Source organism: Triturus cristatus, chromosome 1_2 (genome assembly GCF_964204655.1).
Source record: "Triturus cristatus chromosome 1_2, aTriCri1.1, whole genome shotgun sequence".
NCBI lineage: Eukaryota > Metazoa > Chordata > Amphibia > Caudata > Salamandridae > Triturus > Triturus cristatus.
In genome coordinates, this window is record NC_140580.1 from 1,086,717,512 (window position 1) to 1,086,732,474 (window position 14,963).

Here is a 14,963-nt window from a genome sequence, read left to right on the forward strand (position 1 = left end):
CAAGATACAAACGAAGCACGGCTGCCAGAAAGCCGGCTGCATTTGCCAACAAGCGCTTGAAACAATGTACCTACGTACCTGTGGCATTGCAGCCAAGTTTTTAAGATTGCTGATGTGCGACATTTCGATTGCGATTCCAATCGCAGAGCCCACCAAGGCACCAAAGGCATGTATTAGGCATAAGTGGTCTCAGAAGTGTAAGAAAGTGCACATAAAATTCCCAACTTTCAAGGTTGTACGAGGCTTTGAACATATCCCAGCCCTACACGTTCTGTTTTTTCTGAGCGCGAAAATGCAACAATCATACAGAAAGGCCTTTTCCAGAACAGTAAGGGAAGATGTAGAGCTACATCGTGTAAACCTATCGCTTCGGTGAATCAGGTAAAACATGAGAAATTGTCACAATGCACAGGCCCCTATCTATGTATGCTGTAAGGTATGTTTCTTTGGTGACTACACGGACGCCCATTACTTCTAGACTGGATGCCCATATTATGTTCTCACCTTTGATTATGGTTGCGGCTTTGCACCGTTGCGTGGCTGCATTAAATCAAATTTTTTAATCATGATGATTGTGACAATCATCAGTCCTGCCAAGCACCACGCATCAGGCGTTAGAGTAACGCGTTTTAATGTGGTGGTCCGCATCATCGCATTGAAATGCATTAATCACCATCTTTACTAATGGTCTGACCACCTGTACGCTGAGGGTAAAGCAGGGAAATGACTGCAAACGTCAAAGCTGCCTTTACAGCAGCTAATGATGAGGGCTGGGGCAGCTGAAGCGGGGCTTGCACAGCTGGTTCCTGCGGCAGGGCAACTCTGAACAGGACAGGCACATGACGGAATTTGTGCCCCTATTGGCCCCCAGAGCAGCACACCACCGCCTGCGGCACTGTGTCACAGTGTCAGTCACTTTCTGGGGAGCTAGGCACTTGAACCCACTCCCTGTCACTCTGGCGAAGTACCCATTGATAGCTACCTCCAGCAGTTGCCAATGCACCAGAGAGTGGCAGTGCAGGGGCGAATCGGGATAATTAAAGGGCAACGCGATTCCTGAAGAGGCCGGAGGTAAGCAAGGAACTGGCGCCAACCCCACTGTCAGTGACCTTTTGGCGGCTTCACATTCTACCGCTGGTGAAACATGATGAACGAATGGCGGGTAGTCAATCACACAAAACTTTCTAGCTACTTCCATTCTCTAATGAAGCCTCTGGCTCCTGGGCTCTCACAGGTCTGGTGTTATGTTGGTAGACGGTCACTGACTTTCGTGATGCTGCTTGAGGAGGATCTGGTCAGCGCAAGCGGCAGCAGGAAGTATTTAATTATTTAAAATTGATGCCCGCAGCCGGGCCCCGGGATTTGCTGCTGCCTCCCGGTGCTGGCTGAGTTTAAATATAGTAAGACTAACACTTGTGTTTGACCTCATGACCTGGCATGTGCAGGTTAGCGCCCTTGCATTTCTGGTGCTTTACAGCAGTTACACGATCATCTAAGAGACAGGAGTTTCTTTGTGTAATTTCTGATATTTATCTATTTCCCTTGTCTTCATTGCTTAATTTTGCTCGTAACAAAGTGTCACGCATAGTCGTTGAAATTTCAATCATATTTACAAAGATATTATGAAAATGTCACACACAGCAATCTGAAACTTTGGCAGTTTTGAATCCGATTCCTCATGAATAAAAACTCGCACTGGAGCAATCTTTACAGTCTCCGTCTCCACTTGGCAGAACCGAGGCCTATATGACGTTTCACTTTTAAACCCGGCCGCCCGCCCTCCCCACCATGCATCCCATTCCAGCCTACCCTCTAACATGGACCCCTTGCTTCGTGGATGCATGGACAGACTCACCTGCGGGCAGAAATAATTCAATTATGGCCTGCGGGCTGCGGCCGCATGGTCCCTTTCGCTTTCAGTCATCTCACTTTGGCCTCTGTGATGCCTCGCCTCAGCAGTCACGCTTGCGCGAAGCGCATGATAATGGTCACCAGACCAGCCCCACCCTAAGGGAGAATACTGCGCAGCCGCGGAGACATCCGCGCGCGCCGCGCACCAATATGAAGAGGCCACTGCGAGGACCAGGTGCTGGTGCAAGGAACGACTGCCATGCACGTAACCATTTTTCATTAGCAAATACCTGACGATTTGTAGTGCTTGATGGCTCCCGCTGAGGGGGCCCCTGGAACTGCGGGGGCTGCGGGGGCCTGTGTTACGCCCCTGTTCAGGGTGTCAATTTCCAGTGTTTTGATCATGGATGTACAGTGCTGGGATCCGAGGTTGGGAGAGCCGAGTAAGGGTGTTCAGGCATGTTCCGACTTGTCTCGACTACTACCTGTAGGGGGCAGCATCATTCTTCTGGTCTGAGAATTTTACTAGACCAGGCAGGTCATCCTGTGACAAGCGATGACTTACTGCGAAACACAAGCGTCGCGTACATAGGTAAATAGAAATTATTAATATTGACGTGTGTCAGGAGAAGGCCTGAATTGAAAGTCATAGATACATAGTCTGATTCATTAAGCCCCTCCTCCTTATTTATAAATGAGGGACTTGAAGGTGTCCTAGTGACACATTAGAACAAGCTAAAATAGTCATATTCATTTTCATCTTCTCCTAATAATAATGATAATAGTAAAAATAATAATAATAACACCTTCCCAGTATTATTTCATTGTCAGCGAATTTGTTCAATATTATGTTGTATCATTAATTTTGGTATAAATAGTTGGTTTCTATGACTAATATTATTATGTGTGTTATTATTATTTGTAGTAGTAGTAATATAATGGATGCACATTTTTTATCACTATTATTATTATTGTTATTATTATTAATGATAAAAAAATGTAAAGAATAGTGAGAAGAGTGAAAAATACAACAATGAGTAATACAAATAATGTGTTACAACATTCTAATTGTTATTTTATTGTTATCATCATTCATGAGGGAGGGTTTTGCTTTCTCCCAGAAAGAGCTAACAACACCTGTTTTTCTTAGCTTAAAAGAGAGGGAAGTGGGATGGTGCGGGCCATAGAGGTGGGGTAAAGCAATGTAGTTCATCGGGAGTTTGCATATAGGGTATTTACACTGTCACCTTTTTTTTTCAACTTACGCTCTGTTTGTTTCGTTTTCTGATGCTGTTGTCAAAGCTAATTTATTTCAAGTAAAGTTAGGTATGCATCGGATATACTATAAAACTTTTTTCTATGGAATTTAGCATAGCTGTCGTTTAGCAAGAGGATACCTGCCACTTTTAAAGGTGACCTTGTAAGAAAAAAAAATTAACTTGAAAGGCAGAAATTAGTGAAAATATTAGAATACAGGATGACTCCATGTCATCGGAAACGCTGCAATCCAGTCCGCATTTTCCTTCTACATACCAGTGTAATGTGTAACCTTCGTTCAATCAGTTGATTTGAGATGGGCCAGGACTAAAACTTCTACAAGGGAGGGCGGGGGGTGAATTAAATCAAAGCACAAGATTCCAATATTACGAACACAAAGTCTTCGGGTAACCAAATGAGTTGTGAGGGGTGCTCCTGACGATTGCTTGGGGTGTCTTCCAATGAAGATGAAACACCGGGGGGCCCGATATAGTTCTATTTATGCCTCTGAAATCAGATCCCATCGGTGAGGATCTGGCTCACTTCAGTGCCCAGCGAATAGAGGGATTGTGCCAACCCCTTATTTGTCAGCTTTAGGGTGACCAACCTGCATGGGTGCACATTCAGGACGGTGAGTGTAAAAATTCAGGACAAAAGGTCAAAATTCAGGACAAAAATTCAGGACAAAAGGTCAAAATTCAAGACAAAACTTTGGGAAAAAAGGTAAGGTTTACAGACATACCAGAGGAGATGACACAATAATATATAAGTAAATAGACAACCAACATAAGTGCAAGTCAAAATGAATTTGTATTAGGTAAACATTGTTATTTTCAGAGCCAAAAGCTCGAACTTGTACAAATGTGTGACCCAATTGCTTATGCTTGTTTTTTAAAAGTAACTGGATAATGTTACTTCCATCTAATGTGTTACATTTTTTTCCCTTGCCTTCTGGCTCACCACATGCCTTAATTGCCCAGACTGGCCCATTGTCATTCTGTATGCCACAATCAGCCGCAGGCAGAATGACAATGGGTCCATCACAGTCTGTGAGAGGCTGCTGTTGGGCACAGAGGAGTGCAAAGCAGCCCTAGCAGGGAGGCTTCCCAAAGGGGAGCAGTGTAGGTCACTGTAATCCCCCAAATTACGGTCAAAAGGCGTCCATAAGAGGGCTCGTCACAGACAACGGATGTGACTTTCAGTTAACGGTCTGTGAAATTTATGGATGGTTGGTCACCCTAGTCAGCTTGGCATGGAGTGCCTCAGAGACAAGCTGGTTTAGATGTTAATGTAGATCTGTCAATCTAGGGGCCTGAGTTGGCAGAAAATCCATAAATTAAGAGCCCTCTTTCAACATCACCATGGTCAAACTATCCACAGTGAGATGACCCCACTTTCAGATTATGAGCCAGCCCCGCCGCTAAATCATCACCCATGTAGTTAAAAAGTTTCATCCCTCTTAGACAAGGTGTAAGGATTTCCAGTGTTCTAGGCGAAATAGCATTTTGCCTCCTTGTGTGCTCCCATAAACTGAAACATGACCCTTTTACAATATTTATAGTGAGTTTCTGCCACTATTAACTGGTATCCTAAGGCTGATCTCGCATTGACCTGGCCCAATCGTGCTCAAAATCTGGAGGTGGGTAGAGCCGCAGAAGAGGGAACAGGTACCAGGATGTGAAGGAATAAGGGTGGTTGGGGAAAATATGTTAGGGCAACAAGATTATATTGAATGAAAAAGAGCAGTGTGCAGCCAACCCTGCTTTGAAGACATTTAAAAGGTCTTAGCAATTTTGTGTCATCCTCTTTGACCTTTCAATTGACAGAACTCTCTTTCGACGACACTCAGGAATAATTAACAAAAACCACAAACCCACTACTTCTCAGCTTTGGTGTTGGACAGAGTATAGTGTGCCTTCAGATTGTTCCTTTACAATAGTCATTTAATAATCACAGTACTACCATAGATTCTACATTAGAAACCGACTTTATTGTAGAATTGGAAAAAAGTTACATAATTGGAAACATTTCATGTGTTTCAGTTTTTCTGTCCTAACGAATGTTTGTGTTTTTCATCCGTAGAGTTTCCAGAGAACCTGAAGTCCATCCTTTTTATATTAACGAATGTCGGGGTCATCAATTCGACCGTCTTCACGAGTGCAAATTTGAGATCTGTGACCAGTCTGACTCTTGCAAACAGCGGTATCACAAGAATCGAGCCCGGGGCGCTACATGCCTTCCAAGGCCTCACCAAGCTGGCTTTGTATGGAAACCACCTCAACACATTTGTCCCCTCCTGGTTTTTCAATCCAGGACGCTTGGACAACCTAACAATGACTGGGAACAAGATTCAAGAACTCAGGCCACACATGCTTTCTGGCTTCTTAAATCTAACAATTTTAAACTTAGCAAAGAATGAAATTCGTTCAGTGTCCAGTGGAAGCTTCAGCAGCCTACCTAGGATTACGCAGATCGACTTATCGGACAATAGACTTACAACCCTAAAAAGGAATGTTTTTGATGATCGTAGATACCCCATGGTGAAATTGGCAGGAAATCCCTGGAACTGTACCTGTGAGCTTCAAGACTTTTCAGAGTTTCTGCAAGGTAGGATTTTAATACTTTCAGCTTTGGTTGCAGCACCTACGGCCGATATGACCAATGGTTAACCAACATTACTGATTATTTTCTCTCCCTGCACAGACATGATCTTAGTAACTGGTATTGTAACAGTCCTACATTTTGATTTTCGAGAGAGCTTAGCTTGACATTTGGCCTTGACAATGCTTATTTTTTTGTGTTGCCATGATCCTTTCTTCTACAGGTGTGTTATCGTGCTTTTTGTGAGAGAAAGGCTTGTTGTTTGTATTAGATGACTGATAGTGAGGCCTGTGAGGAACAAACTCAGAAAAATGATGATGAAAGGAGGTCTTCTGTTTATTGGGTACCTGGGGGAAGAGATGCCCAAGGCTACCAGCTGCATGCCTAATCCTACAGAGATGACACTTTAGCGAGTATGTTTGCTCCTCGTACACGCAGAAACTGAATTGGCCCTTGGTGGTGGGAGAGAGATATGAATGTTTCTGAAGCTACTGTTATATTTAATTGGTGTTTCCGTAGCTAGTTAGGCAAACTTTCCCTCAGTGATTAATTTGTGCCGCTGCTTTCTGGTGCTCACCACCACTACCCCTGGGAGGTAGGCCTGGTAATAATTAAAAATATATGTACCTGTCGTTCTTTGGTGTCTGCCTGCTATGTCTTCACAGGCTGGCCCACCTTGGTCCAGGCATGTTGAATGTGCATCATCATCACGTCTGTGATGTCAGCAGTGCACGCCTGCCTTTCACGTGTAATAGCCATTGGATAATCTTGGCTGAGGGCGGGCTCATGGCTGAGCTGGGTTGAGAGAGGCTGGGAAAGTTCAGACCAAACTTTCCACAACGTCATAGAGCAAATTAAATGTGCGTAGCATGCTTTCTTTAATCAGCTCGCACTGATCTGAAGTCAGGCGGAGCTGTCTATAATTCTGCGTTTGATGTGCTCGTGGCCCACCACCACCTGCAGTCATTGTCCCATGCGGGTGTGCCTGTGTTTTTCTGCACTCTTTAAACGCTGCCAGCACTCTAATGGCTTTGCTGCATGAGCGTGGTAGCATTACTGGGAGCAGCTGGACTACAGGCACTTCATGGCACGCGGGACTGGAGACACCTGCGTGGCCAGCACAAGCTGACTGGAGCACTAATCTGATTCGCACAACGGTGACCCACTATGACCAGCAATCACTCCTCACGGATCATGTAAGGACTGGACGCATTTATGTAGTGTTTGCTTTTCTTTGTGCCTGTTACCAATTCACACTGTCTGCGGACCTCAGGTGGGGCAAACAGGATTGCAACTTGAGAGGGCCCCCCTACAAAGTACATGGAGGGGGCCCCTCCGACCGCACTCGGGTGCTCTCAGACCAGGTTACTGTGCTGAGGGGGTACCCTGGAACTAGGGGCCCCCTCACCGGGGCTGCAGGTGCTTTTGTTACGCCATTGGCCAAAAGGAATAGCAGATATCTATATGAGAAGGCCATTTCTAATGTTCCAGTTGCTTTTGACTTTACTGAAGTGAAAAGACGGGCTGATGGGGTGACGAGAACCATAAGCAAAGAAAAGCTTTTTAAAACGGTACCCACCTTCCACAATAAAAAGGATTCACTTTTGATGGGCTTCAGGAGGTTAGTTAATGGCATGAAAGTATTTCTGCATATAATTTCCAAAAACTTGCTGTATTGTAGCTGCAGAATCAATTTTTGTTTAAAATATAAAATGTATCTGAGCCAAAATAGGGGATTTTCAAATAAATCCAACTTTCACTAAACTTTTGTTATTGCGAAGGGGTCTGAGTACTTTTTCAGCTTAAATTGTGCATGGATATTTTTTTTTCATTTAGTCAAAGCATGCCCACACAAAAAAAATGGTGAGCTTTCAAAAGATGTGATGATATGGTCTACTGATTGTAGTTGCCCATCATGAAACACAAGGAACCCAGTTTGAATTCCTGGGCTCAGCACATTGTGAATCCGACAAATCTCCCTTTGGATGAAAACAAGTATAATGTAGTCTGAAGTGTTGAGAAGTGCTTTTCTGCCCTCAGCCGGGTATCGCATCCATGAAAAACTGCCAGAAATAAAATGCTGATTCTGCTTGTCACCTCTGCTCGATTCTCATCGATATGAACTAAGGAAAAAGCATTAAGACGTGTTGTCAGAAAGAGATACTCATCTAATCATTTTGGCTTAATGGCACAGTGTGAAACTTGAGAACCTGAGGTCAAACACCGTTACCCTGCTTGCTCAAATCATGTCACCACAGAAAAGTGCTTTATTCCACCAAACTACCATTTTGTGCCAAAATTGTGCTATAAAATGCACTTTTATCTTTAATCCCCCCCCCCCATATTTAATCAGGGTGAGAACCTCCTAGCAAAACTTTACTTAAGGAAGGCTCGGTCACTGGAATTCAGATCAGGCATTACACCGGATGTTCAGCTGCACTAGTGTTAGATGTGGGCCGAGCCACTGAAGGAATGGGTGGAGCAGGGGAAAGTGGGCGTGGCCTCTTAAGAAACATTGGGAGCACTTGCACTTATTATTTTACAAATTAAGCACTGCTTTCCATTGACTCTGAGAGGGAACAGATCTCTCTACTGGGTTTCCTTTGAGTGTAATGCTTCATGCTAAACACTCTTTTTATTTTACCTGGATTTCCAGAGAAGTTTGACTCCATGCTGACTCCTTCTATGTTTCTGGCAAGAAATCCCCTTCAGAAAATCCTGGTCTCACTCCATGTTTAGCCTAGAAAAGGAAAGATTTTTATGGAACACTTTATTGCAACAATTGGGCTTCTTTGTATTGTGGCTGTTACTATTTTGTACTACATTTTATTTCAATTTAACTTTCTGGCATATTCAGACTATATTAGTAGACCTTTTGAATCAATTTTTTACTTTGCTTATATACCAAATGGATAAATGTCCTAAAATAAACCTTTATTTTTTATTTAGTTGTTTCCCGGTCTTCATCGTGAAGTCACACTGGCTTCACAACTTTGAAATGTATTTCTGATGTTAACTCCCTTAAAACGCTTCAACTCATCTAACAAAGCCCCATACTACCAATAGGGAAATATATTTGATGACTTCACTAAGAGACTGAGGTGCAGATATCCGTGATCAATCACACATCTTGGACAAAATTCCATCTGACCAACGTTCCACTTGGTGGAAATTTCACATGCGTAAATTTTGCAGGTGCGAGTTTTCCTGGAAGACGAGGACTTTTGTAGTTTGCAACACCCGCTCTCGATTTCTTTAAGAATTTCATACAAGTTAGGCATGTTCTTCATACATAGGTGTAAACAGTGAAGAACAATGTGGAATCAGGGCCTATGTGGTGGTCATTGCTATGAGGGGGGAGTTATTTATCAGGCCATACTATGGACCGTAGTTTCCCTACACTGTAGAGTGACTTACCCTTTTAAGCAGTGCTTTAGAGGTCTCTGCTGTTGCTAGAGATCTACAGAGTGCACAAGGGACATTTAAATGGCACAGACTGATAGACCTGCAGGAAACTGTACAGTGGTTATGTGTCCTGCTAAAGCTGGATGTCCTCGACCATCGTGAAAGAGTATGACCACAGCCAACCATTTTAGACAATGCCATTGTCCTTTAATTGGCATTGGGCAACCCGTTGGCGTTCAAAAAATCAAACCAACAAAAAACAATAAAACTTGTAATTAAAGACTATGCATTACTTTTCAGTTTAGTTTCTTCTGCATGTTGGGAGAGTGAAGCATTTTCGTTCATGCTTTAGCCTCTTATCACGAGTCTATACAGATACAGCGAAAACCTGACATATTTTGCAGCCTTCTTTTAAAAGACCTAAAATCTGAACTTCTTGTTTTATGTGTGCCTTCTTTCATATATACATACTTTCACTTGCGCTTCCTTGGCTCATGAGTTGATTCCTGTTGAGTATGTTTTTAGTGCCCATGAGTCAGCAAGTCGAGGGCGCCACAAAATAAACATGTCTATACAGATCTAAAAAGTCCAATTCTGCAGGTCACAGCTTCCTGAAGCTAGCAATCTGAAATCACCTTTCTAATGAGTTAGATGGGGAAGAAAGTGGAGTTATGTTGGACCTATTTTGTTTCCCCAGCTCAACCCTTGCTCCCCTTAACCTCGAACAAGGATCCTTATTTATGTACCTCTGTATTCGTGAAAATATAAAGTGTGCTTACTATAGTGTTTTTATCCAATATGTTTTCATTGTTTAAACGAGGAGGTACTCAAATTCTAAGTGTAGAAATTATTAATTACAAATCTGAACTGAAAAAGATGAACTAAAAGCAAGAGAAATGATGAACAAACTGTAAGGAGACAGTCAGCTTCAGGCGCCCCCAGCCTGAATGGCTTCTGTCACAGTGGGCCTCTTCTTGACATCAGTGTCAGATCCTGCTGGAGTGTCAACATATGACACTTTGGGCGTACTTCCAACAGGCTTCTCCTATCACAGGCCCATGTGCCTGACACTTGGGCAGGGCCCTTCTTTTGTCCCACCAGCCAGTCAGTCCATAATCACACTGGGCCTCTTTTTGACATTATCACACAGAGCTGGGTTTACATATAAAATGTGGGTTCACTTCAAAGGAGGGAAAGAGAAGGCCAAAGCAAAATGAGTATATCCACTGTCTTGTTGCTGAAAACGCAACATTTTATCTACCAGCATTCTGTCTCTGAGGTTGTTGGGGGTACTGGACTGCCTGAAACTGGATTTTAGTGTTAGCTGTGAGAGAACACTAGGATTTCCATAGTATACTCAACATGCACAGACCCCAGCCCTCCGAGCCCAATTTGAGTGTGGCTGAAGACTTCAGTCATCTTAAAAAGGGCCAAAGTGGGTAAGGTTAGCCTGGTTACTGGTTAGTGGGTCATTCCAATCCACTAGCTCATTGTAGGTACCCATCCCAAAATACTCCTGAATCTGTGGAAGATCACAAGAGTACTGAAACTGGTAAGATTTTAAAAGAGCCTAAGTGCCCTTACCTCCCTCCGGAACCCAGAACAAAGAAGTGGAGGCCAAGGCTCATAAGGCTGACCTCCTGCTCAAGCTACAGCAACACCATAAACTCCTTCAGGCCTTTTCTGCAAGTACCCAGCTGATCAGTGGCACCTGGACTAGACTCTACCTGACACCCTATGAGTCAGTAAGTGCCTTCCTTGAGGCCCAGGAGGGCTTTAGAAGTGTACTTCTGTTATGGATTGGGACTTAAAGGACTAAAGTGAGAATGTAAAATCTTTTTGTAGCTTGGAATGCTCTGTGAACGTGAGAAATACAAATCCAACACAGTGTGTAAATTGTTACTACAGTTACAAAGGGTTGCAGACTGGAGAGCTCAGTTGATAACAAGACATAACATTTTAACAAAGGGAGATCACTATATCCCACAAATATGGCTAATTGGTAGCAATTCCGTAGTAGTTAAATTTCACAAACCTAGAGGTTTGCACACATCTAAATACCACATAGAATACGCAACAACAGAAATTCGAGTTAAAGTATTCTTGGTACTTTCACAGGAAGACAACAGGGTCTTGCAGTTCATGTCAGGCATTTAATCAATCAATCACTCAATCAATTAGCATTGATATAGCACAGCACTGCCACCCCCAAGGATATCCCGGTGTGTGCGGCGTTTCCGTCGAAAAGCCAGGTTTTGAGTTTCTTTCTGAAGGCCGCCAGGGAGGGTGCTGTTCGATGATGGAGAGGCAGGTTATTCCAGGTGTTGGTGGCGATGCAATAGCAGCTGCCACTGCAGCTGCGACAGATGAGGGGGTGCGCCAGGGCTAGTGAGGAGGAGCACAGGTGTCTTGCGGGTAGATGGAAGTTCAGTCGTTGGTTGATGTAGGGCAGCCCTTGATCATGTAGGGCTCTGTAGGTGTGCGTGCGGCACTTGAACTTGCATCTCTTCTGGATGGGGAGCCAGCGGAGGTTTCTAAGGTGGGGGTGGTGCGGGTCCATTTGGGTGCGGTCCAGGATGAGTCTGACTGCAGCATTCTGTGTGGTCTGGAGTTTTTGGATGTACTAGGTGGGGATGCCGACATAGAGAGTGTTGCTGTATCAAGGCGAGTGGTGCAGAGGGCCTGAGCGACGGTCTTTCATGTGTTTACTGTGATCCATCTGAAGATTCTGCAGAGCGTGCAAACGGTGTGAAAGCAGGAGGCGGCAACTGCGTTGACTGGACATTTCATGGTTAATTTTCTGTCAAGGATGATTCTGAGGTTGCGTGCCTGGTCTGTTGGTGTGGTTGTTGGTCCAAGTTCTGTTCGCCACCAGCTGTGGTCCCATACGGAAGTGTTCTTCCAGAAGATCAGAACTTCTGTATTGTCAGAGTTGAGTTTAAGGCAGTTGTCTCTCATACAGTTGGCAATGTTGGTCATGGCATCACAGAAGTTGTTTCTTGTGGTGGAGGTGTGTTTGGTGAGCGATAAGATAAGTTGTGTGCCATCTGCATAGTAGGTTATGTTGAGGTTGTTGGATCTGACAATGTCTGCGAAGGGGGTCATGTAGGTGTTGAACATGGTGAGGCTGAGGGATGATCCTTTGGGTATGTTGCATATGATGTCCTTGGGTTCGAAGATGAAGGGAGGCAGCCGAATGGTCAGAGTGCATCCTGTGAGGAAGGAGGCGATCCATTTGAGGATTTTTTGCTGTATGTCGATATCTTAGATTCTGATGATGAGGGTGTGGTGGGAATCGGGGTCACAAGCAGCAGAGTGGTCAAGGAGGATCAGTGCCACAGTCTCTCTGCAGTCAAGGAAGGTTCTGCTTTTGTCTGTGGTGGCGATTAGCATGGTCTCACTGCTGTGGTTGGCACAGAATCCTGATTGGGAGGTGTCAAGTAGGTAGTTTTGTTCCAGGTATTCGGTGAGCTGTTGGTTGATGGCCTTCTTGAGTACTTTGGCCGAGTAAGGGAGCAGGGACATTGGTAGATAATTTTTGAGTTTGCTGGGGTCTGCAGAGAGTTTCTTTAGGAGGGGTCTGATCTCTGCGTGTTTCCATCTGTCCAGTAAGGCTATGTGGAGATGGAGGTGGTGATGATGCTGGTGATTTCCGTGCTGATTATGTTGGCTCTGAAGCTGAAGAGTTGGTGGGGGCACGGGGCAGTGGGTGCCCCTGAGTGGATGGAAGACATGATGGCCAAGGTGGTCTGAGTGGTGAGCGGAGACCAGGTGGTGATCATTCGACTGATATGCGATGTTTGGTTGAGGCTGTTCGGGTTGATAGCAGTGGGTTGGGGGTCCAAGTTGTTGTAGATAATGGCAATTTTGCTGTGGAAGTAATCAGAGGTTGTCACAGAGTTCTTGGAAGGGGGTGGATGGTGTTCTCTGTGACTAGTTTAAAGAGTTCTTTTATGTGGTTGGCTGCTGTATTGATACTGGCTGAGATGACTGCTTCCTTGGCATCATTAATGCACAGATGGTAGTTGCTGAGGGCTGCTTTGTGAGCAGCTCTGTTGGAGGGGTTCCTTGTGGTTCGCCACTGTTTCTCAAGTTGGTAGCAGCTGTACTTGGTGGCTCTGAGTTCTGGGGTGTACCAGCTGGCTTATTTGAGGTTTTGTTGGTTTTTGCTGGGTTCAGTGGGGTGATTCTGTCAGTGCATTTGGTGATCCATGCAGAGAAGTACTGGACGGCCTGGTAAAGGCTTGATGAAGCTTTGAGTTGGGTTGTGCTGAGGGCCTGTGTCCACTGTCTTAGTTACCTTGCTCCAGCTGAGCTGAGGTGGGAGTAGCTGTGATGCTTATTGATGGTGTGCTGAGCATCGGAGATGATGTGAATGATGGTCAGTCCAGGTTACTTTTGTGACATGACTAGATTTGATTCTGTTTCAGGAGGTGAAAACGAAGTCGAGAGTGTTTCCAGCTTTGTCCATGGATTCGGTGACCAGTTAGGGTTCTCCAGTAGGATTGTTTAGTTGGTGTTGTTGGGGTCGTCAACATGGAAATTGGGATCTCAGGGTAGGACGTAGTGGTAGGAGTTGATGGTTAGGGGGCGATGAAATTGGAGATGGCTTTGCAGAAAGCTGTTTGGGGCCCGGGGAGTCTCTATGCGAGGATGCCTCTTTTTGTGGTCGTGTAGTTGCCTGGTGTTGCGGTGGTGATGTCAGGGTTCGTGGAGGGTTTGAGCCAGGTTTCAGTTATGAAGGCAACTTCTGGGTAGAGGGTGGTGATAGTGTCCCATATTCCATGGCATGTTTGCATAGGATGCATTGGAGTGGTTGTGGGTTGTTCGTGGACTTGAGGCAGAAGCGGTGCAGGATCCAGTGCAGGCTGGCAGTCCTGTGTTACAGTAGAAGTGGCAATGGTTTTTAGGTGAAGGGTCCTTTGGTTGATCGCAGGGAGGATGTGCAGCAACTGTTTTTTTGATGTCTGGTGTCCAGGTCCAGGAGCTCCTCGGTGGTGTATCGGCGGGTGGGTGGTGGGAGCGTCAGGTGTTCTGTCACTGGGCACAGTCCAGGCACAGATTGGCACAGACGGACTTTCCTTTGATGTGCCTTTGGCGTACTGGCAGCGTGGTCGCAAAGCAGCCTCCATTAGTAGTCCTGGGAGGTGGGCGGGGCTGTCAGGGAGTTGAGATAGTGGGTGCAGGGAACCAGAGGGAATGGTACAAATGGCATTAAAATGGTGGGAGCAGGGGGGCAGAAAACCAACCCCTAAATGAAGCAACTAAAACAGAGATGCCAAGGAACACTGAACTAAACAAAACTAAAACAAAGTTGCACCCAAAAAAGATTACTTCAGACTAAGATTACCAACAAAATTAAATACCAAGCCAGGCAGCGGTCACCAGACAGCAGGACCAAACCTGATGCCTCGAGGGCAGAGAACATGGCAGAGTCTTGAGGAGCAGAGCAGCGAGGGAGTGGCGTACGAGACCAGGAGTCAAGGTGCATTTCACTACACAACAGGGGCAGGTGCATTGTGTACAGCAGCAGAGAGTGTAAATGTAAAAGCAACGAAGTGCTAGACTGCTTCGCTGGGCATCATCAGGAAGCAATAAACAAAATATTTAAAGTTGGTACAATGAGTGTTTCACTGTCTGTCTTGCTAGCACTCAGTAGCGGCAAACTCTTTGCACTCTCACAGCTTTGGTGAGGAATTTAAGGGGCTCAGTAGATGTTAACAAACATCAGTTTTCACTGAGGTTGCACCTTCAGCTAGTGACCCCCAGAATCGTGGTAAGGGGGTGAGGAGACTTCAGGCTCTTGTCTGCATCTCAGGTCGCTTGGGCTGCCTGGGCCTCCAAGCATA

General features: G+C 45.1%; 1 protein-coding gene across 1 annotated transcript in view; it reads left to right on the forward strand.

The window, feature by feature from the left end:
• LOC146868716 (uncharacterized) overlaps positions 1-14,963 on the forward strand; it is a 56,671-nt gene that overhangs the window by 21,113 nt on the left and 20,595 nt on the right. Inside the window, exon 3 of the mRNA XM_085616055.1 lies at positions 5,191-5,715. Within this exon, the coding sequence (XP_085472181.1) occupies positions 5,191-5,715 (525 nt within the window). The remainder of the gene's footprint in view (positions 1-5,190; positions 5,716-14,963) is intronic.